This window comes from Pongo abelii, chromosome 2, assembly GCF_028885655.2.
Source record: "Pongo abelii isolate AG06213 chromosome 2, NHGRI_mPonAbe1-v2.0_pri, whole genome shotgun sequence".
Lineage (NCBI taxonomy): Eukaryota > Metazoa > Chordata > Mammalia > Primates > Hominidae > Pongo > Pongo abelii.
This window is the reverse complement of record NC_085928.1, coordinates 199,221,823-199,239,469: the sequence shown is the minus strand read 5'-3', so window position 1 is coordinate 199,239,469 and position 17,647 is coordinate 199,221,823. Positions and strand designations below refer to the sequence as shown.

The 17,647-nt window shown below is 38.5% G+C and overlaps 1 protein-coding gene across 1 annotated transcript in view; it reads right to left on the bottom strand.

Annotated features, from left to right (window-relative positions):
- The window catches only part of TPRG1 (tumor protein p63 regulated 1), a 163,906-nt gene that overhangs the window by 82,215 nt on the left and 64,044 nt on the right, over window positions 1–17,647 (bottom strand). The window contains exon 5 of the mRNA XM_054553124.1: window positions 3,677–3,853. Within this exon, the coding sequence (XP_054409099.1) occupies window positions 3,677–3,853 (177 nt within the window). The remainder of the gene's footprint in view (window positions 1–3,676; window positions 3,854–17,647) is intronic.

The following is a 17,647-nucleotide window of genomic DNA, read 5'->3' as shown; positions in this document are numbered from 1 at the left end:
AAAAATGAAAATAACAGACTAATACCCCTCATGAACACAGGCACAAAAATTTTCAAACTAAATCCAGTAATGCATAAAAAGAATAATATGTCACAACCAAATGTGTTTATCTTAGGAATGAAAAACTGACTTAATATTTAAAAATCTTAATAAAAATAAGACTTTCAAAAATTAGGCAAGCTGATTAAAAAATAAATATGCATAAATAAATATGCAAATTCTAAAAAACAAGATTAATAAATGGGGAGTAACTCAACCAGATACTGATACATAATATAAGGTTATAATAATCAAAACCATTTTGAGCTTTAAGAAACACAAATGGAATGGAATAGAAAATCCAGGTACAGAAACACATAGAGAAAAGTACTACATTATAAAATAATAAATATAAAATATCAAATATATGATATTGAGAAATCTAGCCTGCCATCTGGATAAAAATTAAAGTTGATTGCAAACCTTCTTCTTTACTCAAGGCAAATTTTAGATGAAATATACGTCCGTTGTTAAAAGTAAAATAAAATTACTAGACAAAAACTTGGAAATTTACTTTATAATTATAGTATGGAGAAAGCTTTTCTCAAAAAGACATAAATTTAGAAGCCTTGAAAGAATGAGAAATTTGATACCTGTATTAGTTTGTTTCACACTGCTGAAAAAGACATACCCCAAACAGGGAACAAAAAGAGGTTTAATTGCACTTACAGTTTCACATGGATGGGGAGGCCTCAGAATCATGGCAGGAAGCGAAAGGCACTTCTTACATGGTGGCAGCAAGAGAAAATGAGCAAGAAGCAAAAGCAGAACCCCCTAAAAACTCATCAAATCTCATGAGACTTATTCATTATCACAAGAATAGCACTGGAAAGACCAGCCCCCATGATTCAATTACCTCCCCCTGGGTCCCTCCCACAACATGTGGAAATTCTGGGAGATAGAGTTCAAGTTGATATTTTGGTGGGGACACAACCAAACCATATCAATACCCCAAAACTAAAGGTCATGAAAAATACCATAATAATGTTAAAAGAGATATGACAAACTGGGAAAAATTTATTTGCAACATATAGGACAGAAAAGGAATTCAGTTCTCTAATACACAAATAGCTCTTACGAATCAATAAGAAAAAAATTAAACATCCCAATAGGAAAAAAAAATGGACTATAGTCATAAATAGGCAGTTCACAGAAAAATAAATCAAATGGCTTTCTAACCCAAGGATAAAAACACATACTGTTCTTCAAATTCTAGTGATGCAATTTGAACCCCAAATAAGAGACTTTTCTTTACTATCTCATTGGCAATGTAAAAAGCTTTTGTAATATTTGATATTGGTGTGGGTGTGTGGAAAAGATTACCCTCATACTTTGTGAAAGTATTAATTAGTAGCACCTGTTTGAAAGGAATTTGACAATACTCATCAGTTAAAATTTACATGACTTTGACCTAAAAATTCCACTTCTAGAAATCCATTAATATATTAAAGGAACAATTACATGTTTGTGCAAAGTCTTGTAAGCAAGGATATTTGTAGCAGCACTTTGTAGTAGCAACAGTAAAAATAGATATACATCAATGAGGGACTGGCTAAATAGATTAAGCTTAAGAGGTAATATTGTGCACTATTAAAAAATACTGAGATTGATCTATAGATGATTATATAAACCTCCAAGTTATATCACTGGTAGATATTATAGCATGAGGCAGGACAATTTATGACATGTGCTTTCATTAGGTAAAATAATATGTAATAAATATGTGTGTAGATATATACTTTTAAACATGTATAAGCATATATACACAGAGAGACCTTGATATGGTTTGACTATGTCCCCACCCAAATCTCATCTTGAATTGTAACTCCCACAATTCCCATGTGTCGTGGGAGGAACCCAGTGGGAGGTGATTGAATTATGGGAACAAGTCTTTCCTGTGCTGTTCTAGTGATAGTGAATGAGTCTCATTAAGTCTGATGGTTTTAAAAACAGGAGTTTCCCTGCACAAGTTCTTCTTTTGTTGCCACCATGTGAGATGTGCCTTTCACCTTCCGCCATGATTGTGAGCCCTTCCCAGCCACGTGGAACTGTAAGTCCAATAAACCTTTTTCTTTCGTAAATTGCCCAATCTCAGGTATATCTTTATCAGCAACGTGAAAATGGACTAATACAGAACTTTTTATTCTTTTATATTTATAGACTATTTATTTTAAAATACACAAGAAACTGTTGACTATCACCCATGGAGACAAGGCTGAAGAACCGAGGGTCTGGTGTAGAAGAGAGAGTTCCTGAAAATGAACATTTTTGTAATATTTAAATATATATGTTACAATGTGTAATATTATTATTGAAAAAAATCAACAGTTTTAAAAGCTAATGAACTTACTAAATTAATCACTTTTTGCATCCATGAAAAGAGTAAGCAAAAATAAGTTTTTTATGTAGTATGCATAATGTAAGGAAAGCAAGTCACTTGATGAACTTGTGCTTTTTTCTGTATATTGAAAAGATTTCAGACCCTACTACGTGCTAGTCCTAACACCAGGTGCTTAAAGGACAACAAAATCAACATTTGCCCTCAAGGAATTCACAGTTCAATGGGAAGACCTCACATTCAGTCTTAGAGAAAGACTGTTGTTTCTCTTTCTTAGATCTAAAATGTTTAGTAAAGGCAGATGCCTCGAAGACTATGACAGGAACTTATCTAATTCAGCATTCTCTTCTGTAGACCTCACCAAGTCTCTTTGTAATTGTCAACATCTGTGAAACAGCTGACACACCTCACCACCCCCACATCACTGAACTTCCAGGAATGATCCCAAGAGACATTTTATAAGAAGAGCTACTACCCACTTTGGTTCTATCCACTGAGCTTTACAGAATAATTTCAATTCCCAGAGGCATTACACTTTTTAGCTACCTCTTTGGAATGTTATTCCCCTTTGGTTCTCCTTCTTTGGCTAACTCCTACCCAATATTAAATATTGGCTCAAGTGTTTCTTCTGAAAGTTTTCTCTGATTATCTGACACACAAATTAGGGTGAGTGCATTTTCCCCATGTTCCCACAGCCCTTTCTTCCTTACATTAGCTATTTATTTGTCATGTCCTCATACTAAAATACAAATTTACTGACATGGTTTGGCTGTGTCCCCACCAAAATATCAACTTGAATTGTATCTCCCCGAATTCACATGTGTTGTGGGAGGGAACCGGGGGAGGTAATTGAACCATGGGGGCCGGTCTTGCCTATGCCAGTCTCGTGATAGTGAATAAGTCTCACGAGACTTGATGAGTTTAACAGGGGTTTCCGCTCTTCCTTCTTGCTCATTTTCTCTTGCTGCGGCCATATAAGAAGAGCCTTTCCCCTCGCGCCATAATTCTGAGGCCTCCCCAGCCACGTGGAACTGTCAGCTCAATTAGACCTTTCTTTATTCCCAGTTTGGGGTATGTCTTTATCAGCAGCGTGAAAACGAACGAATATATTTACTTAAGGTTGTATCCCTGGAGGCTGACATAGAGTAGGAACTCTAGTTTAATGATTTCAACTTTCATGATTTCACTATCCTCCCTTGGGTTCTCCCAGTTTACAGGGCCAAACTGAATTTTCGGCTTGTTTTCCCTGCATGTGCATCCCTGCTGAACCACTTCTTCAAGTATAAGATATATACTCACTTGTCCAGGGACATCCCAGGGAAGGTGAACTTGCCCAGGCAGATGCGATAGACAGCGCTCAGAGGAATCCGCTGCAGCTGCACACAACTCAGCATGATGAAGTCGTATTTGCAGATCAAGAGAGTCTTGTCTGTGACCAGCAGAATTCTCTCCTTCTCATTGTTCCAGTGGTCTATCCTATAGGAATCATCATAGCAAATAAAAATTGATGACACAGCCTAAGTTAAAACGATGACATTCACATCTCTCCTAGTACAGAAAACAGTGAAGTTTGATCAACTCAGAAGAGAGAGGGGCTGAGAAATACCTAATACCACACCACTACCCCACTCAGTCTGGTCCCACGACTAAAGAAGGAGGAAAAGTGGAAGATGATGGAGAAATATTTTATCATCCCAGAGCTCAAAGATGGTTGATTACCCACGATGGAATCCATTAGGGGAATATCCAGTGTGTGTTGTATTAGCAGTCACCTGACTCATACTTCCCGACATTTTTCCAGTTCTCTAGGAAACTTCATAGAGGACATCTTCCTTCATGGACACCAAAAATATCTCTTTGTTCTAGCTGAATCCGTACCACAAATTTACTCACTATGAACTAGCCTTCGCTAATTTCTGAAGGTTGCATTGCTGACTGGAAGTAAGTTGGAGACTGGAACACAGGTCCGCTGACTTCCAAGTTATCTCCTTCCTGTTTGCAGCTCATCCTACCATATCCTCGTGTTAGAAATATAGTGAAACAAGCGAAGTGAGATTTTTATAAACCAGAGTAAAGTAGATAAGTAGATAAACTAGATAAGTGTTTAGTGAATTAATTGGCCTCAGACGTGAGAGCCTTCCAGGACACACATGGAACATTCTGACTAAGAGTTCAGAATTTCTCCAACAGAGAGAACAGAAATAAAAAACAATAGCTTCTTGTTAAAAGAGAGTGAACATGGTTCATAATTCCCCAGACCGACAGTGCTTTTGCTATCTGCCTACTATAGCCTTTAGGATACAGCACTTCGAGACTTATACTAGAATTGTTTTGGAACATGTTTTGTTTTTCCCTAAAAAACTGAAAAGGTTGATTGATGACCAATTCGTGTCTGAATCCTCACCACACAGAATCAATCTAATGTGTAAATGGCATGGGCACCCCATTCTCACCATTCTCCACACAGTAACCACAGTGCAATTCTTAACATACAAGCTGAATGATGTCACTCCTCGTTCACTTTATTAAATCGCATCCCCTTGATTTTAGGTTCATAACATGGACTACACACCTGTATAATCCGGCCCCTACTCAGGGTCATCTTAGAGTAGGCTGAAAACACTCATTGTTCAAGTCATGGTTCAAATATCTCATTCAAAGAGGATTTCCTAAACTCCTGTATAAACTTGGCCTCATTGTATTTTCTCAAAGCAGACATATTTTCCTCTTTGTGGCATTTATCACAGTTTGTAAGAAGAAATGAAGTATAAAATGCTTAGCAATGGGTACCATGTGGGCACTGACCAATCAGAATATACACCACAATACTGAAGGTAGGGAAATGCTAATAAGAACAAGCTGAGTAGACTGAGTATCAACCCTGTGTGTGTGAGTGCGTGTGCATGCGTGTGTGTGCGTGTATGTGTGTATGTGTGTGTTCCAAGAAGGCATAGACTGTGTCTGTTGGGCTATTCACTCCATCCCCTTCAGTCAAATAGCCTGCGGTAAATACATATCTATTGAGTGGATAAATAAGTTCCAGTTATCATCATTTTGGAAGACTTTTGGTGGTGTGAGGGTGGAGGTGGAAATCTGCAGCTTTATCACTTACTAACTCTGTAATATTGGACTTTTGACCTTTCTAGGGCTTAGGTTCCATGTCTGTGAAATGAAGACAATACTAGTACTCACATCATCCATTTGGGGAGAAGATTAAAAGAAATGATTCTCTGTTAGGGCTTTATAAGTTAGCTGTTACTATTGCTGGAAGGGACCTGTGTCACTAAGTGACTTGGGTAACCCAATTATGTACCACTTCACAATGCAGTCTAAAGACAGATAGGCAAGATGAAGTTAGGAGTTGAATCAATAGGAGGACATAGAGGAGAAGATACAAAGGACAGAAAAAGGGAGACAGAAGTGAAAGAAAGAAGGAGAAGCAGAAAAAGGAAGAAAAGAAGAATGAGGTCATTAATTGAGGTCCTAGTATATGCCTTCCATTATGTATTCATAAGTATTAGTTCTATATCTTACCACAACCCTTTGAAGAATGTTATGGCCAAAATCACTCAGCTAGAATACCATAGTACAGTTAGTGGTATTGTGAAAGGAAATGGCATAAAGTTTAAGTCTTGGTTCAACAGTTTCCATCCAGTGGATACTCACCTCCATACAGTGATACCCACCTCCTCCTCCTCCACTTTGAGAGAAAGAGGAAATTCTTGAGAGTCTGCTTGACATTCTCAGTCTTAGTCAGAAAGAGATGAAGACTGAAATTTCTTATCAGATATCTACATAAACTTCCCTAAATAGATTGCATCTACTTAGCAGTAAGTTATAAGCTGCTGCCTAATAAACCAGACTTGTTTTAGTCTAAAAAAACTGCAGCTTTTGGTTGAATGGTTTTACTGAAAATGTCAGCACTCCATAATGAGATGTATTTTAAAAGGTAAAGGATTCAGAAAAAAAAGGAGGATTCTTTTTAGGAATACAGAGTGCTCTGCTCTGACACAAACTCTGCATAATTTACATGTCAGGAATACCTAAATTCAAGTAAACATACAGGCTTATAAATAGTTTGGGGCCACCATCTCAAGTTCCTGGGTTGTATGTTGATTTATTTAGAAATCATTCACACTTTTTCCCCTAAGAACTCATGGAGAAACATTAAATTGCATATTCCAAATATTAATAGCATTGAGCTTTAAGTGGCAATAACAACAAATATAGGAATAGAGATATATTGTGTTTGTACAGCTCAGAAAGGTTTACAAGGTTTGTACAGCTCAGAAAGGTTGAATATCAACATTGTCCTTTAATCTTCACAAGAACCCTTTAGTCTAAATGTTATTACCCTCATTTTGAAGACAAAGAAACTAAGGTCTACAGACCCTTAAAATGACTTGTTCAATGCTTTGCACCCAACAGTGGTGCAGGGACCTGACACAGGTACTGAGACACCATATTCTGGCATAGTGTTTGCTTTTTCCTCAGTACTACCAACCTTTAAAAAGTGGACCCTTCAGTGTTGTGTGTAAACATGGTAAAACCAATCTCTGCAAGAAGCTGATGTGATGAGACATACCATTCCTAGAATTTTTCCTTCTAGCAAACTTCTTCAAAACAACAATCAAGACTGTCTTTTTCCACCCTTGCCCCTTTCAGTGTTCCCTAGCTTGGGGAAGAACCTTCCCTCCATCCAGTTATTCAAGCTAGAGAACTGGGAGTCATTTGGACTCACCGTATTTCCTCACATTCCATGCCTAGTCCTACAAATTTTACTCCTAAGATAAAGATGTTAACGCCACCCACCTCTCTCCATCTTCCCTTTCACCATTCTAATTCAGTCTTTCATCATCTGCTGCCTAGATGATTGCAATCACTCTCGCTCTAGGCTTGGGTTACTAGTCATCCAAACCCGATTTACTTACATATACTCTTGCTGCCTTCCAATCCCCTCATGCTACTGCAGTGAGGGGATTCTTTGGAAAAAAAAAAAAAAGCAAATCTCATCTTTACTGCCCTACCCTTGTTCAAACACTTCAACAGTTCTTGCTTTTCTGAGAAATGACAAAAACCTTACCCTGGTCGAAAAGTTTCTGCAGGGTCAAGCTCTACCTACTTCTTCAATTCCCTCTCAGGCCAAGTCCCTCCACTCCATTTCCTTTATGTTCTTTCAGATCCTTGTATTCACTGTGCCCTCTCCAACTTAAAGGCCTTCGTACATGCTGTTCCCTCTGCTGGCAATGTTGTTCATGAATCTCCACCTAGTTAACTCTGACAGAGCTGAGCTCCACTACCCTTTACTCCAGCAAGCCTTCTCAAACCTCTGTGGCTACTTCTCTTCTTTCTGATATACACTTTCAGACCACACAAATTTCCCCCTTATGGTACTTATCTTGGATGCTATTATATAGTTATTTCTATGATTACATAATTAATGTCTGTCTCCCTTCCTATACTGTAAACTCTGAAAATACAAAGTCAGTTCTTAGCCTTGTGTCTCCAAGGTTGTAGTATCCAAAACATACTTCTGAAATGAATTACTAAAAACACAAGCTATCCTTGCACTGCACAACCTACATGCCTTGGCTCATGCTATTTGGGGAACCCTACTTTCAGGTTTATACATTGAAATAGTACCCCACAAAATAACATATTTTCTGTCAATAAACAATCAGTAACATTGCGGAAATGTTCATGCCAAAATAGTGAGAAAGAGCAGGATACAGAATGTTAGCTGCGGTATCCTTCCAATTTTGTATGAACAACAAAATAATCCACATATCAAAATGTTAACAGTGATTATTTGTGAGTGGTGGAATTTCAGGTGACTTTTATTACTTTTTATGCTTTTGTTTGCCAGAGTTTAATTTTTCTGACCATAAACACATTAAACTTTTTGATATGAGAGGTATTTTTTAAATAAATTACCCATCCTTAGGTTTTCAGCTTAAATGCTATCTATTCCATGGAGTCTTACCCTCACCTCCCCTACCCACAAGTGGCTAATATCTTTCCTCCCTTTAAATATGCACAAGGCCAGGCGTGGTGGCTCAGGCCTGTAATCTCAACACTTTGAGAGGTCGAGGTGGGGGGCTCACTTGAGCCCAGGAGTTTGAGACCAGCCTGGGCAACACAGGGAGACCTTGTCTCTACTAAAAATAAAAAAATAAAAAAGCTGGGTGTGTTGGTCCGCGGCTGTAGTCCCAGCTACCTGGGAGGCCAAGGTGAGAGGATCACTTCAGTCTGGGAGTTCGAGGTTGCAGTCAGCTATTACAGCACCACTGCACTCCAGCCTGGGGTACAAAATGAGACCCTGTCTCCTTCAATCAATCAATCAGTGTGCACATGCCTCTATCAGTGCTTCAGTTGTGGCCCTAATCACAGTTTTCTTTATATTACAGTGCTTTGTATTCTACCCATTCCTCCCTCCACGCATATTAAATGGATGCCCCTCTAGTGCAGAATCAGTGCTTTATTTTTATCTGTGTCTCCTCACTGTGCTCAGCAAAGAGTCAAAGACAGAGCAAGGGCTCAACAAATGAGCAGGTCACAGAATGAAAAATATAGAACCAGCTCCATTCCCTCTGTTGTGAGAGCCCGTCTTCCCTGGAGAAGGAGTCTGTGCATCTCTTCCCGTTGCCACTTTTCCTCGGCACCATTATCACTTCCACAATTGAGGAGATGGAGCCTAGGTTCTCCCCCATATAAAAAGGCACCTGAGAGCTCCGTGTCTTCAGTTTCCTGGGATGACAACAGTTTCACCAGCAGAGGGCAACAGCGAACTAGGAATCACAGGCTGGATCCATCCCGAGAGCTTCCAGTGCCCACACCCAGTTACTCAAATCATCACAGATGCCCTCCCAGTGGCCCCAGCCCCACACCCAGCAATACTTTCAGTTGCTCTTTTAAAGCTGTGTCAAGTTATTTTGTGGTTTGGAAATAATTTCCTTCCAAGAAAGATTTTCTTTTAATATTATTCTCTCTCTCTCCCTCTCTCTTGCACACACACACACACACACACACATACACACACTCAGTAGAGGTATCTTCCTTTATATTAAATAGTTACTATTCCTAATTTACAAATCAACCTTCATGCAGCCTTCAAACCTCTTAGCCCAGCCCTTGAAAAGATAGTATCTTGGCTGACAAGGAATCGGCAACCCAGGAGGAAAAAACTGAATCATTCATTCCACACATATTCCCTGATCACCCACTGGGTTTCAGGCCCTGAAGAGGATCCGATTTTGTTTTGCTCTTCAAACACAAACAGATGAAAAATGTATGGCACTAAAGGAAAGCAATTTCTCTCCCTCTGAGTTAAGTGGAGTCTTGGAAGACCTTTAGCTAACTAATCCACATATTCACATATTTTTCTTTCAGTCATTTGGTTACTCTTTCCCTGGGTCTTTCCAATTTGCTTAAAAGAGAGGACTCTCAAAGTAAACACAGGATACTAATAGAAACCCAATGGTCACCAACCTTCCCTGTTCCCAGGTTTCCTGACTTGACTCCCTGGAGCTCACTTTTCCCCCCACTAACCCATGCAGACAGTCACATACCAGGGTCTGTAGTAATTACCAGGAACAGAGAGAATATTATACCACTATTAAGGAATATACAATCCTCTGAGATGTGAGGGGGAATATGTAAGGAAGAGTAGTGTGGTGTAATGAGGCTTGACAATGGTAACTCAAGCCCACAGAAGCTGAACTCAGGTCCCCAGATTCCCAGCCTCTTGCCCATAGGGCTTGCTACTCCAAGTATCTATTCGATGCACTTGAAGAAGGTTATCTTATCAACCCTTCATTTCCTGCTGTTTGGTAAAAATCTCAAGGTTGGAAAAGCACAAGTTGCAAAGTATGAATGATTCTTTGAAATGTTCACAAGGAAAGGACTCAGGAGTATTTATTCATTTTGTTAACACTTCTTTAAGATGCACTTAATATAAGACAGATAGAGTATCCCCATAAAAGACAGGTAGGAAAAACCTGGAAACACCCGTTTATGTATCCCCTAAAAGCTACTTTTTCTCTTTAGTAAGGAAAGTCCTACTATGAGTTCCATCATATTGTTCCAGTTGATTACAGAAAAAAAAGTGGCCATTTTTTTCTTTATAAAACAAAGGGCTTTGTAAGTTCTAAAAATACAATAAAAATCACAAACATTAAGTTTTAGTTGAAAGAGATATATATACATCCAAACACACACACACACACACACACACACACACAGACACACACACACCAGGTTTGAAGCTTCTGAAATTTACATGTACTGAGGAATAATTCTGCCATGAATTTTTCTTATATTATAACAACAGAAGGCTCCATATATTGAGGGTCTTCTATGGATCAGGTATTGTGCTAGTAGCTATGCACATATCATCTCTTTTAATCTTCACCAACAATCCTGATAAATACAGATGAGCACAAGATTCCTGAGCAGTGACGGGCTTTCTATCACACAGGTCTGGGGTTGGAAATGCAGCTCTGCCATCTACTAGCTGTACAATCTTGTAAAAGTTACTTATCCATTCTAAGATTTGGTTTTCACGTCTCCAACATGAAGATAATTGTGTATTCCTCACAGGACTGTTGTTAGGATAAAGGAGATATGACATATGGAGAATTTAATGCAATACCAAGCACACAAAAATATTCAAATATTGTTTGTTATTAATATGATGGTGATGATGATGAAGATTCTTCTAAATTCCTTAAACACTTTGTATATTCATTCAATAACAAATGAGTTAATGAGGGGGTGAGTGAAGTAAATCTACTTAAAGAGAAGTCCTCAAGCCTATAATATTTTCAGATATACAAAATATTTTCATTTTAATTTCCTAAAAAAATTAAAAGAGAAGTCATAATTCCATATGTATGTGTGTGTGCATATATATATATATATATGTTTTACAGGTGTGTGTATGAGAGAGAGAGAAGGAAAGAGAAAAAGCTTTCTGTCTGTCGGTTTTTCTGGCATAACTAGTTGTATTTTTATTATACTGCAAGTTACTGGAAATTATACTTAAGTTACTCTGACTTAAAATACAGACCATGCATTATATGTAAAGTTCCCTTTGCAGGTGGCTGCTGTGGAACACCTTATAAGTAAGAACCTGGAAAAGTTGGAAAAAAGATCCAAATGGAAACTCATGAGAGTATCAGTTGAAGGAGTTATGCCACATTCATTTAGATACCCTGGCTAGAGAAGCCAATGGAGGAGGCAAATACGAGCCCCCATCAGAAGACACAGGGCAGCAGCTCAGGATGATATTAATAGCTGAAAAGTAAAGTTACTGATTTGTGATTGAACTTCTTCTCACTATGTGGCATAAAGAAGGCATTTCTTTAGAAAACCAATACCAAATAATCAGGCCAGAAGTAATCCCCTTACTGATCCAATAAATATTAATTAAGCCACTATTGCACTCCAGGCACTAGTGGTATAATGGTGAACAAAACAAGCCCCTATTCCTCTGGTGCTTACATTCTAGGAGGGGACACAGACAAAAGGAGACAGACACATCAATACAGAGACCTGGAGAAAAAGGAAATAGGAGAATACCCGGGAGAATAGTATTCTAGGTAAAGTGAAAAGCTGTTGCAAAGGCCCTGAGATGGGATCCATGGAGGTCCATGAGACAGAAAGGAGGCCAGCATGACTGAAGCAAGAGAGCAAAGAGAGTGGAGGGAGATTGGGGCAGCAGACAGATCACATGCAGGGACACAACACATTTTTTTGCAATTTATGACTATTTTTCATATGAAATGGTTATGATCCCCCACTTTACAGATGGAACAACCAAGCCTGAATAAAGTGACATGGATGAAGTGACAGAACCAAGGCCAGAATCTAGCTAGCTGACTCTCATCTCAGGCTACATACGTTCCATCAAGCTGCTTTTCCCACTTATTTTCCTCACAGGACCAGGCAATTTTGCTCTCTCTACTGCACTACCATCAGTAAGAGGATATTTTAAATGCTATATGAAAGAAAAGAATCTGGGCACACCCCCATCCTTCTCTTTCCCACAAGACCACTGAATAGCTCAAGTACTCTACAGCACACCAGGAGCTAACAAGAGGCCCACCCCTGACCGACTTTCTCCTCCTCTGAATTCACTTGAGGGGATTCACTTGATCAGAAGCCAAGGAAGCCTGCAGGAGAACAAGACCCAATTTTAATGAGGCTGCAAGGAGGGAAGAACAGAGGGACAAGATAGAACAAATGTACACATCTCGCCACCTCCATTGTTTTATTCTTTTAAGCAGGAGAGAGATCTGTGTACTGTAGCATGTTCGTTACAGCTTGTATCGTAGAGGGGACACAGCCCAGATCAGGCAAACCCAAGATGAGGTGATGTGCTGTAAAAATACTCTGAGGAATCCCACAGAAATCTAAGAGCAGGAACCACAGCACAGCTGGGCTTCCTGGTACCTGGAAAGACACAAGGAGCAAAAGCTACTCTCTCAAGAGTGATCTCTGTCATGATTCCTGTGTCTCTCTATACACCTCATGTTTCCTCTTGACTGGTGTGCGCCTTCTGCTACCATAAATATTCATTCCTCTTTACTTCCTTCTTGCCTGTGAACTTTAATCATTTACTTAGTTCTGACTGTACACGAATTTTCAGATCTGCTCTCAAAACTAACTACAGTATCTCTGTATCTCTCAGTTTAGTTTCCCACGATAGAGAATTTTGTTCATCCAGATCATCTCTTTAAGCTCTCCCTTTGGATCACAGGCTGTCTAATGACTTAACCTCTCTTTGTCCAGTCAGCTATGGCCAAAGGCTGAACTTCCACCACAGAAAATAGGAACTGCCTGTCAGTGAAGAGCAGCTTACTCTTTTTAAGAATTGTTTTAGCTGTTCTTTTTTTTTTTTTTTTTTTTTTTTTGGTCTTTTCACACAAATTTTAAAATAAATGTGTCTATACCTACAAAAATATCTTGCTTAGATTTTGATAGGAATTGCATTTGATTTGTGTTTCAGATTTGAAGATGACGGACATCTTTACTATGTTGAGTCTTCCAATCTACAAACCTGGTATGCCTCTTCATTTATTTGGATCTTCTGCGATTTCTTTCATCAGCATTGTGTAACTTTCAGTATACAAGTCCTATTCATGTTTGTGCGATTTGTACCTAAGTAATTCTTCTTTATTTTGCATGATTACAAATGTTATTGCATTTTTAATTTCAACTTTTACTTCTTTATTGCTAAAAAATATAACTGACTTACGGTGCTGATCTTGTGTTCTGAAAATTTGCTGAAATAATTTATTAGATCTGGACAGTTTTTTTGGTAGACTCCTTATAATTTTCTAAATAGATTATCATGTCATCTACAAATAGAGATAGTTAATATTTTTCCTTTCTGATTTGTGTGCATTTTGTTTTATTTTTGCCTTATTTTGCTGGCTAGAACTTCCAGTATTACATTGAATTACTAGAGTATTCAATGTAGTGAGAATGAATACTCTTTCCTTGTTCCAAATCTTAGGGGGGAACCATTAGACATTTCCCAACAGCATGATGTTATCTATAGATTTTATGCAAATTTTTCTATTAAATAGAGGAAAGTTCTCCTCTTTTTTGTTTTTATCATGAGTGGGTGCTGAGTTTTGTTAAATACTTTCTCTGCATCAGTTGATATGATGATATGATTTACCTGCTTTAACCTGTTAATATGGTTGATTATATTGATTGATTTTCCAAATTGAACCTGCCTTGCGTGCCTAGAATATACCCACTTTGGGTTATGATGTGTAATTCTTTTTACACCAATTTTTTTAATACTGTGTTATATTTGCTATTATCTTAAGAATTTTTGCATCTATAGTTATGAGGAATACTGATCTATAGTTTTATGTTTGTACTGTCTTTGGTTTTGGTATCAGGTTATACTGGCTTCATAGAATAAGTTGGGAGTATTTCCTTCTGCTTTATTTTCTGGAAAAAAAAGGTAAATTAATGTTCATTCTTCTGTAAATATTTCATAGAATTCTGAGCCTAAAATTTTCTTTTAAAGGAATTGTTGTCATCGTTGTTGTTGCTGTTGTTGTTGTTGTTGAGATGGAGTCTCGCTCTGTTGCCCAGGCTGGAGTGCAGTGGGGTGATCTCAACTCACTGCAACCTCCACCTCCCAGGTTCAAGCGATTCTCCTGCCTCAGCCTCCCAAGTAGCTGGGACTACAGGCGCCCGCCACCACGCCTGGCTGATTTTTGTATTTTAGTAGAGAACGGGTTTCACCATGTTGTCCAGGCTGGTGGTGAACTCCTGAACTCTGGTAATCTGCCCACCTCGACCTTTCAAAGTGCTGGGATTACAAGCATAAGCCACTGTGCCTGGCCGGAAATCTTTAATTATAAATTAAATTTCCTAATTTAAGAGCTGGGGTCTCTCTGGCACCCTGGCTGGAGGCCAGTGGCATGACCATAGTTTTACAATTTTTTATTTATTATTTATTTATTTTTCTACAAATCACACACACAAAGAAGTTCACTGAAATCAACATTTGAAAGAACGCTGATGTGTTACAAATTTACAGTGATTGCATTTTTTAAGTTACAGTGTAAGAAGTGTGTAGTAACAACTTGTATCAAAACAGCAGATAAAGAAGCTTCTCTCTACTTCTTCACAGTGAGGGCTACAATTGAACCAATCTCAAGGCTAGAGGGAAAAAAATGACAGCTCCAAAGCAACCAACGTGACTTTTGAGAGAAGAAAAATTCAGTTCAGGAACTAAAACTGCCCACACTGAGCAAAGCCCTGTGCCAGGGACAGAAGAGCAGCTGCCATGGCCCTCCCTGTACAGCAGTCCTGCTTCCCCCTCCAGGAACTCTGGTAGGAAAGGTGGGGGAGATGCTCACTGGTTACCCTGCTATGGAACTGAGGCCTGAGAACAGGACAGGGCTACAGAGAGACAATCCCAAACTCCTGGGCTCAGGCAATCCTCCTGCCTTAGCCTTTTGAGTAGCTGGGACCACAGGCATGAACCACTGTCTGCCTGGCTAATTTTTTTCTTTTCTTTTTTTTTTTTTTTTTTTTGTGAAGACAGGGTCTCACTCTGTTGCCTAGGCTAGTATCCAACTCCTGGGCTCCAATGATCTCCCTTCCACCTGCCTTTAGTCTCCTAATTGTTTAGTTTCCTAATTGTTATAGGGTTATTCAATTTTTTTTCTTTCATGTTGAGTGAGTAGCAATAGTTTGTGTGTTTTGAGAAATTGGTCCGTCTCATTTGAGTTGTCAAATTGTTATGTGTAGAATTGTTAGCTATAATCCCTTATTGTCTCTAACATTTGCAGCATCTGTAGTGATATGCTGTGATATCCCCTGTTTCATTCCTGATATTGGTAACTTGTGTCTCCTCTTTTTTCTTTTCCTTTTTTTTTTTTTTTTTTGTCAGCCTTGCTAGATGCTTTCCATTGATCCTTTCAGAGAGCCAACTTTTTGTTTTGTTAATTTTTTCTATAGTTCTTTTTTTTGTTGTTTAATTTTGTCATTGATTGCTATTCTTATCTAAGTTATTTACTTTCTTCTACTCACTTTTTGTTTCTTTGCTCTTCTTTTTCTAGTTCCTTGAAGCAGGGACTTAGGTTGTTGATTTGAGACCCTCCCTCAATTAATATGTACACTTTAGTGCTATAAATTTCACTTTCAGCACTGTTTTCTCTACATCCCACGCATTTTGATAAGTTGTATTTTTTCTTCATTCAGTTTAATGTACTTTTTATTTCCTTTGAGATTCCCTCTTTGATCACTGAATTATTTAGAAGTATGTTTAATTTCCGAGTGTTTGGACATTTTTCTTTTTTTTATTATTTATTTCTAGTTTGACTCATTGTAGTCAGAGAACATACTCTGTATGATTTTAATTCTTTCAAATTTGTTGAGTTTTGTTCTGTGGCTAAGGATATGGTAGCTCTTGCATAAGCAAAATATTGCATCAGCATCCATATGTAATATAGATGCTTAAAAAGAATGTGCATTCTGCTGTTATTGAATGAAGTGTTCCATAAATATTAATTAGGTCCAGCTGACTGATGGTGTTGAGTTCTTCTAAGTCTTGCCTGATCTTCCGTCTAGCGGTGATACCAATTACTGAGAGAATAATGTTGAAGTCTCAAACTATAATTATGGATTTGTCTATTTCTCATTTCTGTTCTATCAGTTTTTATTTTACGTATTTTTCAACTCTATTGCTTGGTACATTCACATTTAGAATTGCTATATCTTCTTGGTGGATTGTCTCTTTTATCATTAGATAATATCCTTCTCTGTCTCTGGTAATTTTCTTTACTTAGCACTCTACATTTTTAATTAATTCACATGGCAAAGCATTTCAGAAACCACAGCAACTCTTGGACTGTAAAGTTCTGTCCACTGAACAGACCATTGGAAGCACAGGCTTCTTTCTCTTCACCCTTCTTGCTCTACGTGCTCTTCTTAAACCCACCCTACCCTCCCTACAGGACATTTTGGCCCAATCCAGGAAACCCCTTAGAGAGAAGACAATGCACTGTTTGTAAATCAAGCGGCATGTTTGCTCCTAACAGGCTATAAAAGTCATTTGTATAACTGCTGTTAAAATGGTCTAAAAGTGTTGATAGCCTCAATATTAAGACTGAGGTCTTGTTTGTTTGCTTTAAGGAAACATGCTGGCAGACCCCTAAATAATGAAGACTGTTTAAATTATTGAGCAATTATTTCCCAAGACTAATGCATTTCTAACAGTGTCAACACCCTATTTGATATCCTTCAGTAACTTAAGATAGAATGCCTATAGTGGCCATGAAGGTGACATAAAAGCAATGGTGTTCTGTAAATATTAAACAAGTTCTAAAATAATCATAATAATAATGTCCTGACTTTATTACCTTGGTATAAATAACTGTCACAACTGATTTCAAGACACCAAGGTGAGGTTCCTGAACATGAAGTTGGAAGAGACGGCCGGGCGCGATGGCTCACACCTGTAATCCCAGCACTTTGGGAGGCCGAGGTGGGCGGATCTCGAGGTCAGGAGATCAAGACCATCCTGGCTAACAGAGTGAAACCCCGTCTCTACTAAAAATACAAAAAATTGGCCGGGTGTGGTGGCGGGCACCTGTAGTCCCAGCTACTTGGGAGGCTGAGGGAGGAGAATGGCATGAACCCGGGAGGCAGAGCTTGCAGTGAGCTGAGATCACGCCACTGCACTCCAGCCTGGGTGACAGAGCGAGACTCTGTCTCAAAAAAAAAAAAAAAGAAAGA